Genomic DNA, 24,730 nt, shown 5'->3' with positions numbered 1-24,730 from the left:
ATGGCGGCGGCTGCTTCAGCGGCTCCTCCTGTGTGAGAGAAACAACACCCCTCCCCGGCAGCGGCGGCGGCGGCGGCGGCTGCGGCTCGCAGAGCACCTTCCCAGCGGCTGGGCCTGTCGCCGCTCTGTCTATCCTGGGCAGGGGGCGCTCCGGGAGGAGGGGCAACGCCAGGGGGCCCATCCCCCGGAATCCCTCCTCTGCGACTGGGGAGTAGCCGGGGGCTCGTCCCGCAGCGCGGAGCCCGGGCTGAGTGGAAGACGCGAGGGGAGCCCGGGCCCCCAGCCCGGCGCGCCGCGCCGCTCCCGCCCTCTCCGCCCCCCGGGGCCGGGGCCCGCGTTCCGGGGGGCCGGGGCGGCGCGGGGAGCCTCGGGCCGGCCGGTCTCAGCTGATCGGCCGCCGCTCCCTGGCTCCGGAGGCGGCTGGGCGGCTGCTGGCCGAGGGCACGACGACGAGGGCGCTCCCCACGGCCGAGGCCGGCCCGGGGCTCGGGCTCGGGCTGCTGACCGCTGGCCCGGGGGAGGCGGGGGCGCCCCGGGCTCGGCGCCGAGGGGTCGCGCTCCCCTCTCCTGACGCCTCCGACTCCCGGTCTCCAAAGCCAGAAGAGGAGGTTTGATTCAGCAACTGTTTCCTCTCTTTTCCGGGTCGCTCTGACCCTCTCTGGATACTGGGTTGATCCACGGAAAAAACTGAAGACGACGTTTGGGATTTAATTTTTCCTCCCAGTTTTTGGAGTCTTTTACTTCTCACTTGGACAAGAACTCAGGAGCAAAATCCCCGGTGAGCTTCCCCCTCCCACCCTCCGCCCCCCCCTTTGGAAGTTTGGTTCGCTGTTATCTAAAGACTTAATGTAAAGTTTCTATTTCTTTTTCTAATGGGAGAACCATTGAAACGCCTTTCCCAGGGGGAGCACGGCGCGATTTGTCGTTTTTCCTCTCCGGCCCTGTCTGCTCTCAAGCCCGGGCGATCCTTGCCCAGGGGGTGCAAACGCGGTTTCCCTCCCGACTCGGGCGAGGGCTTCCTCCAGGAGGGTTCTGTCGCGAACTGTTCTTGCAAACTGTGTCATCGGGTCCTCTGGTCTCATAGCAGTTTTTAAAGGATGCTATGAACGTGGCTGTAATGTAGTTACAAAAGGGGGGGGGGGAATCTGCATTTCCTATGGAAGCCATTATCCATGAGAATATTTTGAAAAATGAAAAATCTTTCTTGTTATTATGGATCGGCCGTCGCGCAAACCTGTCTTTATTTAATTTTTGGAAAAAATGTATTTTACTTATATCTATGGTTAATATCGTTTATTTTATTACTTTATAATCCGTATAATCTGGCCGAGGGCACGACGACGAGGGATTTTTTTGTCCCTGTTTTGCAACTCTCTTAAATTTGTTTCAGAGTTGTACACATCTTAGGTTGGGGTGGAGGGTTGGTTTGGGAATGAAAAGATCGGGGGAGTCTAGGAAGAAAGGCCACGCTTGTCCCCTACTAGAAGGGTATGGGAAATTGTTTCGGAGTCTTCGAATCCTAATTTCTTGTCCTCTTTATAGAGTTAGTCTGTCTGTCTTTAGTTTTTAATTACCAATGAGAGAACTAATTTGGTTAGGATCTGGACTAGTTCAGTGCCTGCTTCACCTGGTCAGCTCTCTAGAGATATCGAAGTCCTGTCCACCCCCCGCACTTTTTCCCCCCTCCTAATGTCATGAAGGGGAGCTTGCTAATTGTATTCCGTGGGGGAGAAACAAGCGGTGTGGCTGGTCCACAGGGAACTGAAACCAACATCTCCTTTTGCCTAGGCCTGGGACAGTTGTAATGTGATTAATGTTGATCATGACATGGGACCACTTGCCCAAGAGGAGAGAGGTCCCAAACTGATTAAGAGGAACCAGTTTTCTTAGCCTTTAACTTACCCATATCTTAAATACTTCTTTTTGTGAAGAGAGACCTTGAGTTTGGGGATGAGTTCTCATCTCTGCTCATATTATTCTTTAGCGTTGCAATCTGGTTCCTAAGGAGGAAGAGGAAGGCAGCCCTGGAGTGGTTTTTTTACAGTAATTTCAACAGAAGAGTGAGAGATGGAACCCGAAGAAGAAAGGATTCGTTACAGCCAGAGATTGGTTAGTATTTTCCTGTCTTTTTTTTTTTTTTCCGGTTCTGAAGTAGAATAACTAATTTGTTTCCATTTGTGAACATACTGTGATTAAAACTTTTCAGGTGGCTTTTCTGTGCATTAGAAGAGGAAAGGTATATATTAATATCTATTTTAGATATTAGAGCCTTACTATTCATCCTGTTTGGAAATGGATTTATATGTAGCCTCTAAGTTTTACAGAAACCATTGCAAGTCAAAGGGTTTTGGATTACAACGTGACAGGGATTGCTAATTTTGCAATACTGACATTGTAATAAATCTAAATTAGATTAGAATGTAAATTTCAGAGGCAAAACTGTTTGAGTAAGGATGATTCTGTATAATTTTTATTTTTGGATTATGATGTGCCAGGGTTTGTGGTTTTGAGCTGGGGAGTAGAACTATGGAGTCTTTATTTTTTTCTTTAAAAAAAAAACAAATTAATACTTTGATAGTTTTAGAGGGTTGCAGGGGTTGATTGAGAAAAGGTAGAATACTGGATGCTGATGAAGTTCTGTATTTTGTATTTTGGGAGGGATATATGAGATCTTGTTGAAAGAAATTTTTACTTAGTAATGATTTGAGGGAATTAGCACGTACGTGCATATGAATACTTGCTCTTTTAGGCCCTGCTTTCCTCTCAAGGTTTCCCTCAAGGAGTTTAAGAATTTGATTTTGTTTCCCGAGTCAAAGAGCTTTATAAATATTTTCCCATATTAATATTCTCATCATATACTTATTTCAGAAATTTGAATTTGTATTTTTATTAGTGGAGTATGAGGGAAGTTACAGAATTGTATGTATTATGTGAAATTTGATGAACTGAAAGACCTAGAAGATCACTAAAGGAATTTATGGTGGTTTTATTTGGCTTTGTATTTTAAACTGAGTTTGGAGGTAAAAAAAAGAATGATTCTTTAATCCATTTTCTGATGATCACTCTTTTTGAGAAAAAGCTACTTTTTTTTTTTTTCCAACGTGACTGTAAAAAGTTGTGGAGTGTATTGGCAAGTATATCTAGCAGGCACATATTCTGCCAAGGCTTATTTCAGAGATTTGTCTCCCAATCCATGTGTTGAGATTATTCTTTAAGTTTTAGGAATGAAGTACATCAATAGTAGAATTTTGTACATTTAGGATTTATTTTGTTTTGTCCTTTCTTGAATTAAACTTTTCTTTGGGAAAAGAAAAGAGAGAGGTTGCTTATCATGTCAAACTTGTAGAGTTGTTGAGCTATTACGTAAATATCTGAGGGATCTTGGATCCAGTCTTTCAAAGAGAGAGCCTTTCACATTTTTGAATAAGGTTGAGTGGTACTAGTAGGGAGATCCAAGGAATCTGTGATTTTTGTCCTGGTAAAATTTTTTTGTTGTTAATTAAAGTGATTGCTACCTGTTGCACACGTTAACCCTTTCCTTATCTAACCATTTTTTTTCTCTCTTGGTTCATGTGCAATTGTAGCCTTGTGAACAAAGTACATCAGATATTTTGGGAGATCTTTGCTACTTAGAATTTTGGGTAATTTTGAAGTTTAGGGTGGCTGATGTCTTGTCTTTTCTAAGATTACGTGACAAAATTATATTTGGAGTATAAATCCTTTCCATAACATAACTTTTGGTAGGAAAGCATATTGGCAGCTTCTTTATGTGGCAGTCAGCCTACCAAACTTTTAATGTCTGGTGAGTGCTCATATTCCAGAATTTTCTACTGATTAAGTTAGATGTTGAAGAATTTTAAGACTTATAAAGGCGTACAGGCTAATCTTTATAGTAGTTTATACATATATTTTTAACACTGTGTCTGTCTTTAAAGTAGGGCAAAGTATAGGACTTACTTTTGTTTTGCAGTTATTGGCCATGGAACATAAAGTTTGAAAGAGAGACAAAAAGGACAGGTTTACTAATTTGCTTAGTGATTAAAGGTTATGTTGGTGTCATACAGTATATGTCAAATTTAATTGAATCACCTATTACATTATTTAGTGTTATTGACTATTGCCTCCATGTTGTTTTGGGAGACTAATGGTCATCTTTCTGTGACATACCTTCAAAATAGCCTCTTGAGAGAGAAAACATAGTACCTGTATTAAAAATCTTGAGTCCAAACTCATTTCTGACCAAGAATGACTTTTTTTGTATCCAGGACCCTTTACCTATCTTTAAAAAAAGTTGTATTCTTATTAATAAAAATACTATTTTTGACTGGATAGATCTTTTTAATGCTTTTTAGTGACATAGCTATTTCAAGTGCACGGGCTGAATTTGGTAAAGTAAATTTTGATATGTTTGTATCATCTTTGTGACAAGTCGTTTAAAAAAATCATAAATAGCTAGTTTTAAAAAATTGGCTTTCGCCAAACTGTTATTTACTTATTACATATGGAAAAGAATTGTACCTTTTAAAATGGTATGTATGTGTAGACTTGGGACATAAACTCTACTTTCTGGAACTTGAAAATTTATTTTGCAGTGTAGGAAATGACAAGGGTGGAGGAGTAACCAATGTTTTTTTAAAAGCAAGATAGATTTTTTTTTTAATGAAAAGATTAGTAGTTTCAGCAGATGGATTCCTAGGATAAAGCCAGATAGATCTCCAATTCAAATTGATATACCTGAAAAGGGCAGAAGCTTTACTTTTGGTGATGGGTAGATATTTGGTTGTCCTGAAGTAAAGATTTGTTTTTATGTTTTAAAAAATTTAGATGTAGGACCATATTGAGAAACGCTGACAGGTACTAAAGATGGACCTTTTTTTTTTTCCATTTGGTTTCAGGAGCCAAAGTGTTGGAGTAGTTTTAGATCTTGATGTTTGTCGCTGTTCATTTTTATTTAAGTTTATAGGGAACGTTTAGCATAATATCTTGTAGTTTTTAAATCTAAAATGTTAGTTAAATCTTTAGCAATTATAACTGATGATCTTTTAGATTTTTGAAATCACCAATTCTGAGTAATTATTATTGCATAGAAAATCAAGGGCAAAATAATATGCATTAAAAGTAAATGCTTAAGATTCCTATGCTGTGTAGTATGACGACCTTCAGTTTTAACTTGAGATGTTTTTCATTTTTATTGGAAATGACGATCTTTGTTATATTGGATTATAATATCTGTCCTCAACCTGTAAAGTAAAATTCATTAGCCCCTGCCAAAGGCAATTGTAGGAACAAATGAACACCTAAATCAATGTAAAAGAAAGAGAAGACAGTATACTTAAGGGTAAAAGAAGTTATGTACCCTGGATATTTTTAAATTCACCTAAGTCTAGTGGTGTTATTGGAAGGGGGAGATGTTGATTTACTTGAGAATTCAGTTTGCTTGTCAATCTCGATGATGAGATTAAGAGATTTTCTCAAGGATAATGTTATACCATCAGATGTTCAGTCCTGTTAATGTGCCTTGCCTGTGATTATCTCTGAAATAGCTAAATCATTTCTCTGTTGCAAGAAACTGGGGGCACTGAAGCCATGATGAGATTCCCACCTTTCTTCGGGTTACCCTTGAAATTGTCAGATTCAGCAGCAATTACCAGATTATCCCTTTTACAAACAGTTCTGCTTTGAATGACCCCACTCTAAGGTCCTTTGACCAGGAATGGACTAGGCAAAATAAAGTCCTAATTTTAAGCCATTTTCCCCCCTTGAATGAAAGTGTCATATTGTTAACAACTAGAAAAAAAGATAGATGATCTACATTGTTGAATTTGCTTATTTATAATTATTTCATTAGACTTCAACTTCAGTCTGTGTTTATGGAGGAGTACATTGTTCTGAGTGTGTCAGCCTCCTTCCTGATGATGTAGGAAAACATGTTGTCCATTTTTCAGTGATTCCAAATGCAGATGATGAGGAAACTAATTCTTTATTCTTATGCATCAGTCTTCTGCAGTTAGCTGTGTTTGGGCACCAGAGTAAGGACTGTATTTATAAAGCCCTATCACTTTCTCTTGTTTTATTTTGCTGAGCACTAATCACTGCCTTCCATACTTAAGTTTGTGCATGTCTCTCTATTAGAGTGTTAACTCCTTGAGAGTTGGGACTTTTTGTTTATGGTGTATATTGGATACTTTGAACAGTGTCTGACACAGAAAGTATTCAATAAGTAGCCGCAAAAAGAAGAGAAAATACTCAGTCTACAATATAGAATATTTATATTGTTGGAAGCCTTAATAAATACTTTTCTTTACTACCAGTTTTCTCAAGTGCTAGGAATAGGCCACTAAAATGGGGGAAAATTTGGTGTGTAGGGAAGAGCAAAATATCTGGGTATTAGGTCTTGCAGTGTATATAACCAGAAGGTCTGAACTATAACAGATGAAAACTTATGCTTAGCACACATGCCAGATGAACATATTTATAGTATTTGGGCTATTAGAACAAATAAGAAAATGTCTAGTTAACTTTAAAAGCTGATTCTAAATTTAAGTTCTCCTACCTCTAACCCTGTCCTAAATCCTCTACATAAGGTTTCTGGTTACTTTTAGACAACCTTAAAGTTGTGAAGTTGCAAATGATGGTGTTTTATGTTACTCTCAAGTGTTGGTTTTGGCCATTAAGTCAGGGAATTGATACATTTATTGCATAACATGCCGAGGGACGTAAATTCTTTATTTTATATCCTTTAAAATTTTTTTTCCTTGGGAAATAGATATCCTTCATGTTTCATTAATTTGCTTTGTTTATTTCATTTTTTCGAATAATGTATTTTTGCATTGTGCTTTCACATCAACAAAGGTTAAAATTCAATAAATATTTATCCTGTGCCAAGTACTAGGCTAGTTTCTTTCATATACATTACCTTATTTAACCCTCAAAGCAGCCCTGTAAGGTAGATGATATAGTTTCAAGCCTTAGTTTTATTATGGAAATGGAGGCTTAGGGAGGGGCCTGACTTGCCCAAGATCACAGCGTTGGTCAGGAGTGGAACCAAACCTTGAACCCCATGTTTTTTCTCTCACATCATACCATCTCTCTTGTGATTCATTTCATACAAAAAACAAATGATACCCACTTATTGTAGGAAGCTGTAGATCAGTACTTTCTCTTTTTTGAGGCTACTTTAAAAATTTCTTTTCTAACAGATGCTTGCTTAACATCCAAAATGAGGTAGCTATAAATATTTGACAGCCAGTATTTAATCATGTTTAAAAAAAATTGGCACGTTCTTTTTGTGAACTTTGAATTTCTTGCACTTGATCTATTAAAACAGCAGTATTTGTGTAGTTTGTATATATGTCAAACCTTTTTTTTATGCATGTCACTCATATCATTGTTTTCTGTTTTAAATTTTAGGTTCTTGGGGGTTTTCTGTATCTGTGAGTACTTGGTAAAAACTTAAACCATAAAGATAAAAGGCAGCAGATAGTAACCAAACGTGGTTTTGGCAAATACATTGGTGAAGGCTTCCTTCAGGTAGGTAGAGAAGAGGAGGGAAGAGGGTGGCCTTACAGGAGGTAAATGTAGCATAAGCTTTACTATGGAGTGGGAAGCCTAGAAGGCCTATTCTAAAGACATTTATTAGATTAGTAGGACTAAAGTAGATTTGTTTTGTGAGGCACTATTGATAAGGTTTCATTTTAAACAATTATGAAAATCAAGTATGGAAAAATAGAAAGCCATAAGTTGTGGTTTATTTTTAATAGAATAGTAATTTGATCAAAGTGGTATTTTAGGAGTAATATTTTTGCAGTTTTAGGTCAGGGAGGTATCTAGAATAATACTGAAATAGGTTACCTCTTAAGGTAATAGGTACCTGAAATCCAGAGCAGTGGTTCTCAAAGTGTGATCCTCAGAAGCATAAGCATTAATCTGGGTATTTGGGAACATGTTAGTAATGCAGAGTTTTGGGCCCTGCCCTATACTTACTGAATCAGAAACTTTGGGTTTGGGGCCTGGCAATATATGTTTTAACAAACCAGGTGATTTTGATGCGTGCAGAAGTTTGAGAACCGCTGCTCTGGGGTGTAAATAGTAGAAATGGAAAGGAAGGGATAGAAGCAAGACGTATTGGCAATGAACGGACTGCCAAAACTTGGTGACTGATGTATGGCAGTGTATTACGATGGAAAAGAGTGCTTGATTAGGGATCATGAGCCCTGAATACTAGTATCACCTCTATCACCAGTTGTGTTCCCCCCCACCCCCAATTGTGATTTTGAACAAGAGAATGAACCTGTCCTTGAGGGAGTTGTACTAAGTGATTTCTGAGGATTTTGGAGACAAAGGCAAATGAATTGAGGTGGACTTTGGGATTAAGTCTGGGTTACTGGGAAGATCAGAGGGAGGGGTTTTTGAAAGGGGGAGTAGAGAGCATGGGTGGATGATTTAGACAGTTGGAACAGATTTGTTTAAAGCAGGGTTTCTCAACTGGGGGTGATTTTGCTCCAGCAGGGGATATTTAGCAATATCTGGAGACATTTTTGATTGTCAGACTAGGGGAGTCCTACTGGTATTTGAGTGAGTGAGTAGGAGCTTGGGATGCTGCTAAGCCATTTTAAATACACAGGCCAGCCCCACCCCCCAACAAAGAATTATCTGGTTCAAAATGTCAGTAGTGTAAGATTGAAAACACTGATTTAAAGGGAAATAACCAGTATATAGGTTCTATCTATGTTTGCATCCTATCTGCTATTTATTTGAGAATTTTAAGTCTAACACAAAACATCTTGAAAGCACTCTTTCAGATTGTGTTTCCGAGGGCTTTGCCCAAGATAAGCACGAAGCACTTTTTGTTGTTGAATTTTCAAAAACTAACTTCATGGCCATGGCAAATCTTCAACCCAGTCGCGTATTTCTTTATTACTCATTTTATCCTAAGATCAACTTATTTGGGTAACCAAAATAAGTATTCATTGTCTTGAGATAAATAATTAAGTTATAACAAGAAATTTCATTTTGATATTGTCTTTGAAGGATAGAAAAATGTAAAAGCTGCAGTGTTGATGTGAGCAAATATTGAAATATTTTGAATTGCCCTTCAGCTGAATACCCCATGACCATCCCTGAGAAACAGCCTCATGAGCTGGTTGTAGCCCTCAGTGTGAATTCAAGGTAGCCTGAACGTTAATCCATCTCTTTGTATCCCTGGATCACAGGGCAGTAATCTGGTGAACCCACTCTTGTTTCTGGCAGTGACCTCAAGAAAATGTAGATTTATAAACATAGTGATAATTTTATACTGCTTTTATAGTTTCCAGCGTACTTCTCTGTTTCTTGTGTCCTTTGACCACAATTCTAGGGGTTGCTGGAACTCAGGCATGGTGTTACTACATAGCACAATTCCAGAAGGTGCCATTCACATATCTTTATGTGAAAGGTGCCCTTGAAGTTATGCAGTGTACGAAAATAATGGTGACCGTTTTTGGGTGGATGAAATAAAGGAAAAGACACCTGTGTATTTGAAATGTGGAGGGAAAAAAGCCCAATCTGTTGGATAATGATACACACTGAATGTATATGTGCTTGGTACAGGCACTTTACATATATTAGCTAATGGAATTCTTAAAACTATGAGATAGGCTCTAATTCCTATTTTACCAGTTTGGAAACTGAGGCATAGTGCAGTTCAGTAACATGTCCGAAGTTATCCAGTAAGGAAGGGAAAGAGCCAGGATTCAAAGTAGGCAGTCTGGCTTTTAAGCCTACTAAGCTATACTGCCACTTCTTCAACTTTGTTGGAGCACAGTTTATAAATGTTTTGCTGATGAATTTGGGGTATTTCCCAAATCATCTTTTCTTGTTCAGGAGATTCATTCACTGAAATGTTTGTTGAATGCTTATACTGTGCCAGGCACTTTCCTTGGGTCTTGCTTTTTTTTAGAACTTCCAAATACTGTACTGTGTTTTCCAATGTGCTGAATGCTTTGAAAAAATTAAGAAGGTGATGAAATAGTTGTATAGTGAGAATCACTTCTCAAGAGTGGGTCATCAGTAAAGACTTCTTTTGAAGATGGCATTTTGTAACTGAGACCTTAGTGAGGAGCCAATTTTGTGAAGTTCAAGGACATTGGAGACCAGATCTGGGTCAATAGAGCTCTAAGTAGAGGGACCAGCTAATGCAAAGCCCTATGGCAGGAATTAGAAGATACTGTGAGCCCTTAACCACGTGGCAGATGCCATGTAAGGCTCTTGGGATACAGTGATGAGCAAGGCAGGCATGATTCCTTTGTCATGAAACTTACAGTATAGTGGGGAAGTCACACATTTAATAAATACTGACACTGATAATGTTAATTACAGTGATGCAAAGGACTACAAAGGTAGAGACAGGTTGCAATGAGAGTGTATAATAGAATGACCTGATCTAAACTTCAAGAGTGGGAGGAGGCGTCAGAGAACACTTTACCTGAGAAAGCCTTTAAAGCTGAGAACTGAGAAAGCCTTTAAAGCTGAGAGGTAACTAGCTATAAAAGAGAAGTGACTAACATGCACAAACCCTGAGGTTGGAAGGAATTTGACATACTTGAGGAACTTACCAACCAAACAAAACCAAAAAGTCCAGTGTAACTGGAAAGAAGTGAGTAGAGGAGAGACTTACAGTCTTGACAAGGTTGTTAGGCGTCGGGTCAGGTAGGGTTTTATCCTGGGACAGTGTAAGGTGGAAGTTCTGCAGAGGAGTAATATGCTTGCACTAATATCAATAGCTGCAGTGTAGAGAAAAGATCAGGAAGAGAGCAAGAATAGATTTTGTGAGACCGATTAAGAGGCTACTGCAGAGGTTCAGGTAAGATATGATGGTATATGATTAAGAGTGCTAACAGTAGAATTAGAGAGGTTTTGAGAAATATTTATCAAAGAGTCATAGGACTTTGGTTCATTGGATGTGTAGAGGGTGAGGTTAAGGGATACATATAAACAAGTGTTTCTCATGTGGGCTGCTGTGGTACAGTCCTTTTATTGAGAGGGTGCACACTGAAGGAAGAGCAGGTTTGGAGATTGAGGGAAATAGCATAAGTTCAGTTTTGGGTAAGTTTGGACAGTCTTGACAAGGTTGTTAGGCGTCAGGTCAGGTAGAACTGTTGACACGGTAACTGATTCTGGGCCTCAGGAAGGGCTTATTCGCATACAGCTGAGGCTCATTGGCATATGTTTGGTAATTGGGGTTGGGTAGACAGAGTGGCTTACAAAGAGAGTGAGAGAGTGAGAGGCAGAGGGAGGAGCCAGAGAGGTATGAGGAAAATCAAAAGAACAAGTTGTGTCTTGGAAGCCAAGAGACTGTGATACTTAACTGTTTATCAAGCATTGTTCTAAGCATTAGTGTATCTGTACTCATTTAATGCTCATAACCCTATGAAGTAGGTGCTTTTACTATTTCTTCTGTTATAGATCAGGAAAATGACACGAAAAGGGACTGCATGTATAATTTGCCAAGACCTTTGGGTAGTAACTGGAGAAGTTGGTTTCAAACCCAGGTTTGTCTAGCTCCAGTTTGTATTCTTAAACATCACTTGGTACTGGTAATGTTTCAGAGAGGAGAGAGTGGTCATCTGAGGTGGATACTGCTCAGAGGCTGAGTATACTGAAGACCGAGATTTCTGTTGGATTGGGCAATATAGAGGTTATTGGTGACTTTAAACAGGAGTTTCTGTAGCATTTTGGGGCAGAAGACATTCTTCAAAATAAACGTGAGAATACAAAGACAACAAAAGTTTAGCAAACTTTGATGGTGAAGAGAGAAGGGGTGGAAGTCATAGTTGAAATGCAGGATCCAGAGAAGTTGTTAAGGGTTTTGTTTATGTTTAGTTTTTTTTTTTTTTCCCCCAAATAGAAATGACAACTAACATTTTTTGTTAATGGCATTATCAACTATTACTTCTTCCTCTGTTATCCTTCATATTTAATCAGTTGCTCAGACCCGCTGGATTTTGATATTCATCTGTCTTGTAGTTCCCACTACCACTCTTAGTTCTCACTCTTAGTCTGGACTGTTGTAGGAGCCTCCTTCTTAGATTTTTTTTTCTTCCAGGTGTCTTTTCCATTATTATTCTGTGCTTCCAACATTCTTCTCATGTTCCCATCCCCCATGACATTTCCACTCTATTAAGTCAGTGGTGGTGTGGGACGAGCACTGGACTTTGGTTCATGAGACCTGACTTTGAATTTCAATTTATAATCTGTGTAATCTTGGGCAAGTTCCTTAACCTTGATGAACTTTAATTTTTCATGTGTGGAATAGTGAAAATAAAACTTAACTTTTGGAAATTGTTTATAAGTGCTTAGTTAACTATAAGGTTTTGCTATTGTAGACCCAAACTCCTTAGCCTGGTGTTCAGGCCCCAGTTGACTGTTACAGTTTTATTATCTACTTTTAACCTGTATATGTTTCAGCCAAACCAAACTACCTGCTTGTTTTTTTCCACATATTTGTGATATTTTTTTCTCCCTGCCCCTACCCTGGTTCTCATCCTCAAAAGCCCTTTTGCAATATTGTTTTCCAAATCTCACGTACTGAAGGAAACCTTTCTAGAATTCTCATATTTTTTTCTCACTACCGTTTATGATATCTAACTGGATACAAGATAAAAAGTTTAATTATGTCTAGGTTGTATGCTCCTTGAGGACAAGTTAGGACTTCCCGGGCACATACATAGCACAGCACCATGTACATTTGAGACTCTAACATTACTGGTTGGTTAACTTTGCCATGAAGACAAAGCAGAATGTAATTACTTTACTCCATTCTGTGGTTAAGTGTTGACAGTGGTTACAGGAGGGTGGAAGTCTGAACACAAAGAGAAGGGGAACCAAGGAACAAGAATTTGCCATATCTGATTGCCCCACTTCTGGTCATAGGAGAAAAGAGAAACAGACCGCTCATGTTCCTTAAGACCGTCCAGTTACCCTTACTCTTACGCTGTGCTCAGCAGGCTACTTTCATTAGTTTGGTTCCCCTATTCCTTGATACTGGAAAATGGGTTCCTTGGATAATGGGCATAAGTATTCATAGTCAGTAATGCTCGACATTGTGAGAAGTTAACTGACAGTCCTTTTTGTAGAGTTGAGTACTAGCCTACCAAGATTTTTTCCTTTGAATTTTAAAGGAGACAAATATCCACTTAACAGTAATAGTACCTACAAACACTTCTTATGTGCAAAGATTTGAACACCGTGTGTAGAATCCTAAGGTGTCGTCTTCGTACCTTAACTCAGACCCTTTTTTAGAGGAGAATTTCTTTGACTAGGTCAGATCTTTCTGTTACAAGTTCTCATAGTATAGAATACCTCTTATGCGTAGCATTTAACAAATTGCCTCTTTATATTTCCTTGGATTATTATTTGATTGTTTCCTTTTAGAGCGTAAGTGCCATTAAAGGCTGCTACCGTATCTTTTCTCACCATTTTATCCCCATGCTTGGTACAATGACTGTCCACAGTAAGCACTTGGTGGATTTTTTTTCCGTGATGTGCATATCTAAAATGTTCTCCGTCCCACCCTGTTCTATCTTCTTGGTAAGCTAATAATTATCCTCCAAGGCCCCCAGATGTTGTTCTCCTCAGTTCTTCGTTATTACATTCCCGAGGCACTTACAAATGCATTTCTTTTGTGGAACCAGTCACTCTGTGTTGTAATTATTTGACCATTAGTCTCTTTTCACCTGGCTAGAATAGACTTCTTTCAGTCAAGGACCACGTTTTACTCAAGTACTCAAAAAATGTTGATTTTAACAAAAATATGTTGTGCACTTTTTAAAAATACATGTATACACACACACACACACACACACACACACCCCAATAACTGAACCCTAACAGTGGAAAGAACCTTGGATTGGCAATCAAGAAACCTGTTAGTTATCTGAGCTTTATTTTATTGACCTGCAAGTTCCTTCTCAGTGCTAATAGTTTAAACTAGTTGTTTCCATAGTGTGACCCTGACCACATTATCTGAGAACTTGTTAGAAATTCAGATTCTCAGGTCCTATCCCAAAATTGATCAGAAAATCTCAGCGTGGGACCCAGCATTCTGTGTTTGAACAAGCTGACCAAGTGATTCTCATAGATGGTAAAGTTTACGAAGCACTGAAATTATTTTAGTTTTTCTATTTTTCCGTGTGTTCAAAAAAATTGGAGTTAACTACTTTAACTACTTTAAACTTTAAAGTTATTTTTAAAACTTTTCTTTATGTATTTCCTACCAGTTGAATTTGCAGACATTTTTCTAAACTACTGATGATAGCTATACAGGCAAAGTATCTTTGAGTCAGAGGCAGTAGATTCAGAAGTATTGGAAGATTGCTTCTTAATGCTGCTTGCATTTATATCTATATGTGCACATATATCTATGTATATGCTATATCTGTATATATACATTTATATATGTGTGTATTTATATTTATATATGCATCTAGCACATATGTTTTTCTCTCTGTCAAAGGAAACTTCTCCATGATGTGTGGTTAAGGGAAGGAAAAGCTGAAGTACAGCCTTTATTAGGCAGACTTGAATGAGTGGTATGGCTGACTAAGTGTCAGAGAGACTGCTTTTTCTGCAGTAGCAGATCCACATGCTTACTTCTGCACGCAGGAGATTTCTTAGCAGTAGATGTTTGTCTGCGCTAGGTGGTTGCTGAGAACTGAAGAGTACCGATTATTGTTGGTGTTCATTTACTTCCTGTAGGGGGAGTTGTACACTTTACTAATGGAAACCAAATTAATAGGTAGTATATCTCAGATGCATATTTTATGCTAAGTGCTTTATGTGTGGCCCACTTCCACCATTGTTTTGGCTTAATACTTTGAGTTTCAATTTACTGTCTGTTAAATAAAGGGAACTTTTTTGAAATAGAGTTCCTAAAAATAACTTTTAGATATAATGATGCTGCCTGGTTGAACGCCTCCAGGATTGAGTAAATAGTATCGTGTTTGCTCCGTATACCTCTTGTACCTTTAGTTATAACCCATCTCAGACTTTCTAAACTGAAGAAGCCTATTTTTTTTTTAGTCTTTTGTACATGGAAGTTGCTTCTTTTTTTTCTTTAATATAATTGCCGTTCTCCAAATCTTTTCTACCTAGTAACTATTTCTTAATGTGGTTATCAAAACTATAAGAATTGGCCTGGGTTTAGAAGTTTTTGTTTTGTTTTGTTTTGTTTTTGTGGTCTTTTGCTCATTTATTCAGCAAATATTATCTGGTGTGTACTGTTGGTGTTTAATGAATATGCTGGTTATATGGAAATGAATATCTTGTACCCTGTCCTCATAGGAGCCATATAAACATGTAATTAATATTGTACTGTGATAAATAGAATTTAGGAGGTACAAAGTACAGAAGCAAGAGGAAGAAGGGAGTAAATATTGGAGGAAAGAAAGTCTTCAAAGAGGAGGTTAACTACTAAGTTGGATATTGGAACATTAAATATTGTCAAAGCAGGCCAAAGGGTGAGGAAGGAATTTCAAGCAGAGGAACCAGCATGTATAGAGGCAAAGAAGTATTAAACAGCACTACAAGCTCAAAACAGCGTTCATTGCCAGTAGTTCAGTGTTCTCGGAACATAAGGATGGGAGGGGATCTGAGATGTAAAATGTGTGAGTCACGTTAAGTTATTTGTACCTTATGCAATCAGTGATGAGGAGACAGAGGAGCTATAAACATGGGGAAGGCTTGATCATTTTTCTGTTTTAGAAAGATTGCCCTTGGAAGGAGGTGAGGAGGATAAACTAGCGAGGGAAGAATTGTTGTGGCAAAGAAATGAGATAAGTATTTATGGTAATAGTTTAGAAAGAAATGATAACTAAAGCCTTGGTACCAAGAATGGAGATAGAGGAGAGACTGCGTCAAGGTATTTTGGAACAGAATTGATTGGATTTGGCAATCCCGTTAGATGTTCTTGGAGAGGAGAATGACTCCTGGGTTCTTGGGTTGAGTTCCTGATTGATGGGTGGTGCCACTGACTGAGAGAGAATATCATGGTTTTATACAAAGGTAAGGCTATAATTTTGATTTATATTAATCTTTATGTTTATTGTAGCATATTTAATTCACCAATTGTTTATTGAATCCACTTTATGAAGAACCCTACCAGAGGTTCTGGGCCGATGTCATGAGATATCAACACAGATTTGGATGGCTTATTTTTAATTAGGTAAAACTAGTTCAGAAACCATACATATTAATTACTACATGGATTACTTAATTCTTCTCTAGCCCTTTCACCTTATGCTTGCCTGAGTCAAAGGCTAATAGTATAATTCTCATTCACTTAGCTTTTTAAGCTCTTTCTCAGTTTGTCCCCCTGTTTGAATGTAACTCTGTTGTATTCTGTATTGTTCATGAAAATATTAGGAACTGGCCCAAGCATTATGTTGTAGGGGACACAAACATTGGAGACATTTACATCTGTTCCTTATTTTTAAATTTTTTACCAGTTCTTCATATGTGATACAAAATTCTTCCAGATTCTATATTTTTGAACTTCTAGAGACAAGCCTTGTTAAAGGTTTTTATAATTCTAAATAAATTATATTTCTTTAGTTTCTCCCTTTATGGAATCCCATGTGGCCATTGTAACAACACATTCTGGAAAGCCCCTGCTCTGATACTCCTGCCATCCGAAGTGAAGTTGGAACTTTGAAGGACTCTAAGTTACCAGCCATGAGCCAAGGAACTCCACTGGGTAAAAGTAAAATAGGAATGAATTTCTAGCACCATGATCTGGTGTCAAGTAGGTGGTGGTGGTGATTTTAGATCTGGGATGGCATCCCATCTCTAGGCCTCTCAGCCTTTCTTGTGTAAGACAGCCTTCTCTCTCATTTTTCACAGATAGAGAGTTTTCTAATCACCTAACTGCATTTCCTTAATTTGATGAGAGATTTAGTTTTAAGACTCATCTGAAAATGGAAAACTTTTGGCTCAAATTTCTTAATCTTGTTCTATTGTAATAATCATGTGAATGATTTCTGTATTCTTACCCATATTAGTCAAATTCTTGGCTTCTACTAAAGCTCTAATGAAAATAGAATGGCAGGCTGACACATGTCCATTTGAATCAAAATTTGTAAGTTCATTTCACAAGGATCTGATAGGTTCATTGACACAGGACTTTAAAGTAGGACGCTAGATTAGGTGTGAAATAGTCTGTATTCAGTTTTTGAAAAGAAGTTCCTTTGGGTATAATGTTTTCTAATATGCTATTAAATTCTAAAAATAGCTTATTGGCTAGTTGTACTGTGGGATTAATTTGATATTAAAAAGACTCCTATTGAAATTGTAATTAAATACAGAGATAATGCAAAAGACTTGAGGAAAATTCAAAAAGGTAAAATTTTGTTTACCTTTTTCCGTACTGGTCAGTCTTTTAGAATGTAATGCTGGTGACTCTTCCACAATTTATTAGGGTTTTTGCTTTCATCCCTCAGCTTGATAGAATTGATATTTTCGGTGAGCAAATGAGAAAGAAGCTTAATGGTTTTTTTTCCCCTCTAGTGATTAAAGTTACATATACTGGTTGTGAAAAATCAAAGAAAGTCACTCATAATCCCAAACTTAATCATCATTACCATGTTAGCATATCTCCTTTCAGTTTTTTTCCTTATACGTAAAAGTTTTTATGTAGAGATTATGCTTGATATAATGTAATTGTAATATCTTGCTAATTTATCATAATCATTTTTCATGTCACTAAGAACTCTTGTAAAAAAAAGTCTTATAAAAATTGTAAAAAAAAGTCTTGTAAAAATTATGCTCTGATTTCCTGTGGTTTATTTGCCCATTTTTGAATATTAGGTTGTATCCATTGGGGGAGGGGCATTAAAAATAAAAATACAGTGAGCTTAATTATGTATTTGTTTTTCTACGTTTCGGAGTATATTCCTGTCATTGCTAGAAGTGCAGTAATTAAGGTTAGGAACATTAAAAAATTTATGCAGAAATTTAAACATATACAAAGTAAACACCTGTGTAATGAACTCCCATCACCAGCTGTAACAATCTTCAACAAGTGTAACTCTGCTTTCATTTGTATCCTCTACTCCCTCTCAATTGTTTTGAGTTAAATCTTGGGCAGTTTTATTTATTTATTTCATCTGTATATACTTAAGTTATGTATATCTAAGTTTTTGGTAGAACTTTATTCATGAAGTAGAATGCATATACAGAAGAGAATATAAAACATAAATTAATACTTCAGTGAATGATCACGAAGTGAATACCCTTGTCACTACCATTCAAACAAGAAATGGAGTTGCTACCACCTCAGATGCTTCCTTACGTTCCTTCCAATCACAAGTCTGTTTTTTTTTCCCCCAGTGGAGATTTCTAGCAATATAATTTATTTTTACTCGATTTTGAACTATTAAAAAATGGAAAAAATGGAAAATAATACAGTGTGTATTCTTTCGTTTTATCCAACATTGTGAGATTCATCCATATTTCCTTGTAGTATTTTAAAAGCGTAACCACATTACTGTTGTCACAGTAAAACAGTTAACAATTTCTTAATGTCTTCAGTGTTCAAATTTCTCTGATTTTTTAAAATAGTTGATTGGTTTGAATCATGAGTCAGACAAGGTTCATTCACATGTTGTGTATGGTTGATATTTGTCTGAAGTCTCTCTTAACCTATAGGTCACTTCTCCCTTTTTTTCTTTTTCTTGTGGAAATCTGGTTGCTTGTCCTGTAGAATTTCCTACTTTATGGATTTTGCTCATTGCATACCCATTGTGTCATTTTTTTTTTTAAATGAGATATACATAACATACAATAAAATGCACAGATCTTGTATTTAGGGAGTTTTGGCAATATAATCACTATTATATTAAAACGAGAACGTTTCCATCTCAGTGAGAAATTCCCGTGTGCCCCTTTGCAGTTAGTTCCCCTCCATCTTTGTCTGTCTTCTGTCACCATAGATAAGTTTGCTTGTTTGTGTGTATATGTGTGTATGTGTTTATGGAATCACAATATGTGCTCTTCTGTGAGGGTCTTTCATTAACATTATGTTTTTGAGATTCATCCATGTGTTTCCATAATTCCTTTTTATTGCTGAATATATTCCATTGTGTATACACCACAGTTTGTTTATTCTTCTTTTGATGGACATTTAGATTGTTTTCAGTTTGGGGCTATTATGAATAAGGCTGTGATAAATATTCTTGTATAAGTTGCTGTAGACATGTTTTCATTTCTCTTGAGGAAATACAAAGTAATAATTGCTAGGTCATGTGGTAGATGTATGTGTAACTTTATAAGAAATTGCCAAACCACTTAAAGTGCCATTCCATTTCATGTTCTCATCAGCACTGTATGAAAGCTGCAGTATTCCATATTCTGCCAACATTTGGCTTTTTGGTATTAACCATTCTAATGAGTGTGAAGTAGTATCTCATGATTTTAACTTGTTTCTCTGATGACTAATGAGGTTCAACACCTTTTCATGTGCTTATTGGCCATTTGTATACCTCCTTTGATGAAGTGTCTGTTCGAGTCTCTTGCCCCCTCCTTTTATTGGTTTGTTCACCTTTTAATGGTTGGTTTGTAGTTCTTTATATATTTGGGTACAAGTTCTTTGTTAGACATCTGTTATTTTTCCCAGTCTGTGACTTGTCACTTTATTTTTTTAAAAGGTATATTTTGAGGAGCAGAATTTTTTAAGTATTTTTTTTTTCTCTTATGGTTTGTTACATGCCTTTTAAAATTTGATCTTTGAGACAACCTTTTGAGGGGAATATGGTAATGTCTCCATTTTGCTCATTAGGAAATAAAGGTCCAGAAAGATAAATGACTTGCCCTAAAGTTGTAACAGCTAATAATGACAGGACAAAGCCTGGAAACTAAGTCTTTTAACTTCAGGTTAAATTTCTTTCCATTGCATTGTATTCTCCCTTTCTCTTTTACCATTACCTGAAAATGATACTGTTGTACTCAGCTACTGTCTCTTAAAGTTCTGTGCCCTCTTTTACTTTTGGGACTCTGCATATGTAGTTCTTTCTGAGTCAATCACTTTCCCTCTTCTCTTTAATTCTATTTATCCTTCATGTTTCAGCTTAGATGTTATATTCTTTGGGAAATTTTTGACATCTCCCTCCTTTTCTGCTCCATAAGGTGCCTCTTCTCTCCATTTGAATATTAGATTTTTTTCTGCTCTCATAGCAAATAGCACTGTGATGATTGTCTTTTCACTTATTCTCTAGATTCTGAGGGCAGGAACCATGACAGTCTTATTTACCAGAATATTAACAGTGTCTGGCACGTGGTAGATGCTAAACAGTATAATGAATTCAACTGAATATCATTCTCTCCCTATTTGCTTGACAGATTCTTTTTTGTACTGTGTACTTAAACCCTATGGTGTATTTAATTTAGCATTTTTGTGTAGCATCATGATGTTCTATTCGTGATTTTAAATTCTTGGAAGGTTTGTAACATTTCAAAGTGAGGGTTATAAAAATTTATATTATCTGTATGCTTAGGAAGTATTAAAAATTATTGAATTGGGGGACAGGGGAGAGGAAAGATGAAAAGCAGGCCAAATTCAGGTCCCAAGACAAGAGGCCAAGCTCAGTGTGTTTTCTGGCCACTGCCTCAGTTTACCTACTCAGAAAATGGTCCAGGAAGAACTGAGCAGGATTGGCTCCAAAACTGGGATCGGAGCCGCCTAACACAAAACCGCAAGCCTTCTTGCTCTATGCTAAAGTCATTTCCGTTATCATGAGATGGGGGTAAGTGGATGTTGGATGCACAGTGGGGCTCTGAGGGGCCTCTGCCCTGCCCGGGGCCTCAACTTGAAGAGTCTAGCCCTCACCTGGTGTGCTGCAAGTCACCAGCAGAAGCAGTGACACCTACATCTGTCCCAAGGTCTGGGTAAGGGGGAGAACTGGGCAGCCCTACACCTAGGCTCCTCATGCTTACCTTCTTTCTTGAAGAAACAGAACCCTTGAGATTTATGTACTGTATGACAGAGAAGTACCTGATGTTCCTCCCACAAGACAGTATATTTTGTACTTTGTAAAGTGTTAATTAAAATGGAGGGAAAAAAATTATTTAATTGACTATTTGACTAGCTTTAAGAAGTTTTCTTTATTCCTTTTTTATTCATTTACTTTTAGTATTGACAGTGTCTTAAATTTCAGAGCTAAACTACATAATTGCCTGAAAGATAATATATCTGAAAAACCAATTTATAAATTTCATAGCTGCTGTCTTTGACTTTGAATAGCAGGCATTGATTCCATCTTTTATTCCTAGATAGTAGATAGGTTCTTAAAAAGTAACTTAAAGGATTTATTGACGTTTACAATGTTCTGCAGTTAGGTTAAAAAAAAACTTTATTCCTAAGAAATACACAGTTAACTGTTTAGGAGTAAACGGCCATCATATATGCAGCTTGCTCTGAGATGGTTTGGGAGTAAGTGGGAGGAAAATAAATACACACACACACACACACACACATACAAAACCGTATTCATACGTAAGGGCAGTCTTCAGTTTACATGGTAGGGTAGAACTGTAAAAATTATTGTGAAGAACTCATCAGAAGTTTAAAAAGTTCTTGCTTGCTTCTTGTATAACTTAAGATATAGGGCAAACATCTTGAATGCCTTGGCTTCTAGAATTTTATGTTTTGCACTTTCAGTGTCATAAAATATCTGTGAGAGTTCCTTTAAGTTTTTTGCTGGTGTCACTTCCTCTGGGACATCTTTATCCTTTTCATCATAGTTATTTTCCTTATTTATGTTGATAAGCTTGTCTGTACTAAGTTCCTCTGATGCATATAATTTTGCTTATTTTCTATGCAAATTTAATTTCCAGCACTATTACTTTTTATTTCTTTGCTTCATTTTCATCTTTGTAGGCCAGTTGTTTCTTCTGATCAAATGTCATAAAATGTCATGTGGTTTATCACTGGGAGACTAGGAGGCAACACAGCTACACGTTTTGCTATTTGTATGTGAACTGAATAACATGCCCCATGACTCATCACCAATAGACTTTGAAAGAAGTGATGTGATTGGCCACTGATCTTAATACACCGCATGTATATTATTTACATAGTGATTTGTGGATTGAAAAACTGGCAGTAAAGTTTGTACTTTATGTAACTACTTACAGTTCATATACAACTGACATTTGAAATCTATTAGAGAACTGAAACGTTATTTAAACTGATAACTGAAATGTGTGTGTATTGGGACCATGCAAAAAAAGTATCACCAGTATAAAGAGTGTGTGTGAATGAATGTTAGGAGATTGATTCCTTGCAGGAAGATTCATTTTTACTGACTTGTAGCTGTGGTTTATAGGAAGGATCAGATGATGAGACAATGTATATAAGAGTCCTTTGTTAACCATGACACATTATAGAGAACAAATATGGGGTATGATAGGTTAACCAACATGAACAGCTCTAATAATGCCCGGTAGTATTTTATATATTTTACATATATTAGCTATGTCAGCAACCTCTGAAATTGGTGGTATTTTATACAACCTCATCTTATAGATGAGGAACCTAAAGTTAGAGATTTATGTAAGCTTAGTAAGTAGCTGATCCAGGATGCACACTTAGGTCTGTCCGGCTCCAAACTTGTACTCATTCTACCATTACATTTTTTGTGGTGGTTGTTGGGGACCTTCATAGAGGCCTTTGATAGTGGCTAAATTGACACTAAAACATGAGAAAAGAGCATTTTAGATATATTTAAGTTTATAGAGTTTTAGGTGATTAGATTCAGGTTTAACATTTTTGTATTTTTGCCAAATACTACATAGAGCAGCATTTATGCATATTTTTTGCATCATACCAGGAGACAGTGTCAGGTTGTCTCATTCTTGGTAGTGTTGGGCTTGATCATTTTGTTAATGGGTGTGACTGTTAGATCTTTCTTGTAAAAATATTTTTTTCCTTTGTAATTAGAAAGTAATTTGTGGGATGGTGCTTTGAGATTCCACTAACTTTTCACTAATCATCTGTTTATTGTCCTTGCTCTGATATACTTTATCTTTAAAAATTTATTACCAAAGAATTTAAAAAATTAATAAAGTATTTTTTACTGTAGAAGATAGATGATCTGAAAGAAAAGATCAAAAGACACCATTGAGCTTTTACTCTTTTATAATAACTTTGCAATTCCTAAATTATTTTAGAACTGTGTATGCTGTAAAGTATGCAAAAGCATTGTTCTGTATTCTCCTAGTTACAGTCTAGTAGAACACGGCACCACACACACACATTCTCTAAACTGGCATCAGTAAGCAGAATATAGAACTTAGTTGCAGAAACTTTCAAGAGAACACAGAATTTGAGATCTAACTGGTTGGTCTAGATACAATGACAAAGAAAAAAGAAGAGTTCTTTCATGGTTATAAGTAGATAGAACTTGGATTTATTGTGATGATAGGAATTCAGGAATCATAAATAATGCTCCTCTAGAGAATGTGGATTTTGAACTGGTGAGGGAAGAGAGCCAGAGAAACCATGATTTTAGAAAGGAAAGCGGGTAGACACATTATAGAACTTAGTTGTCTGAGTGAATTTACTCAGACCCAGTGGAAGGATGAGAGAGTACTTTAATAATAGGGGTAGGATGAAAGAGGGAGAGGTTGGCCCAGCATGCTGGGGAAGAAAAACTGTAATTGATAGCTTTTAAGGTTTTGATGTTCTTTATAAAGTAAGTCATGAAGTTGTCATTTGTAAGGAAAGGTAGCACTGGGAAATAGAGTTTGGGAAAGGAAGTAGAAAAACAGCACGTGTAGTATGAACTGAAGCCACTTGAATACAGATGATCAATATTGAAATCATGGATGAAAATAAGCATTTATTCTCATTTTTTGCTGTAGAAAACACTTCAGTTTAATATTGGTTATAAACCATAATGCCGTGCTTTTGCTTCCCCCCCTCATTTAAGTGGGTTTTATGTAGTTCCTTAACTGGAGGGTAAAAAGGTTTTATAAATTTTCATAGGTACATAGATTTCTGATCTTATTTGCAGTCATGTTAATATGCTTGGAACTCCCTCAGAACCTGGCCAGAGGACGAAAGTACATTTGTAGCACTAGCAGTAAAGATTTCCTGAACCCAGATATAAATAGCCAGAAAAGCTATGCAAGATGGAAGTCAAAACAACTGAAATTTATGAGAGTGTCTGCTGTGTAAGTCCAGAGTACGTAACCAACTTAATAACAGTGTTGTTATGGAAGATTTGGTGTCTGAGAGTAGAAATAAGCCTTGTTTGTATTTCATTCAGGCTTAACCACACCTCTTGTGCCATCCTGGGAAAGGTTAGGTTGAAAGATATGCTTTTCACTGGATTTCAGGAGTCAGTGAAACTAGCTTAACCTTATTAAAGGAAGAAGGAAAGAGAATTTCAAGGATCAAGGGCCTCCCCAGAGACTGCATAGTTCCCAGACATTGGAGATTCTTTTAGCAAGATTTGTAGCTGATCTTCTAGGGGTAAGATGAATCTACTCAGTACACGCATATCCGTTGTTTAACCTAGAGTCTTTACTAGATCTCTTGTAGTGAATACAAGTACTTGTCACCATTGCTGTCCTTTAAGAAAATTATGGGGGTTTTTTTTGCAGACAAAACTCAAATCATAGGCTTTTTTCCTTTATCAGAAACAAATAATTCACACCCTCAAGTGCAGTTTAGCTGAAATTGTGTACTGTACTTTGCCTA

At 37.2% G+C, this 24,730-nt stretch overlaps 1 protein-coding gene across 3 annotated transcripts in view; it reads left to right on the top strand.

The window, feature by feature from the left end:
- Nucleotides 1-24,730, top strand: part of KDM2A (lysine demethylase 2A) — a 91,327-nt gene continuing 66,597 nt past the window's right edge. Inside the window, exons 1-2 of one of the 3 annotated variants that reach the window (XM_039840733.1) lie at nucleotides 1-778; nucleotides 1,985-2,109. In XM_039840733.1, coding sequence (XP_039696667.1) covers nucleotides 2,068-2,109 — 42 coding nt within the window. In that variant the 5' untranslated portion in view covers nucleotides 1-778; nucleotides 1,985-2,067. Of the gene's footprint in view, nucleotides 779-1,983; nucleotides 2,110-7,410; nucleotides 7,531-24,730 lie in introns of those variants that run through there. The other 2 variants (XM_039840735.1, XM_039840734.1) reach the window with 2 other exon arrangements.

Source organism: Pteropus medius, unplaced genomic scaffold (assembly GCF_902729225.1).
Source record: "Pteropus medius unplaced genomic scaffold, Ma_sr-lr_union100, whole genome shotgun sequence".
NCBI lineage: Eukaryota > Metazoa > Chordata > Mammalia > Chiroptera > Pteropodidae > Pteropus > Pteropus medius.
This window is presented reverse-complemented; position numbering and strand designations above follow the sequence as displayed.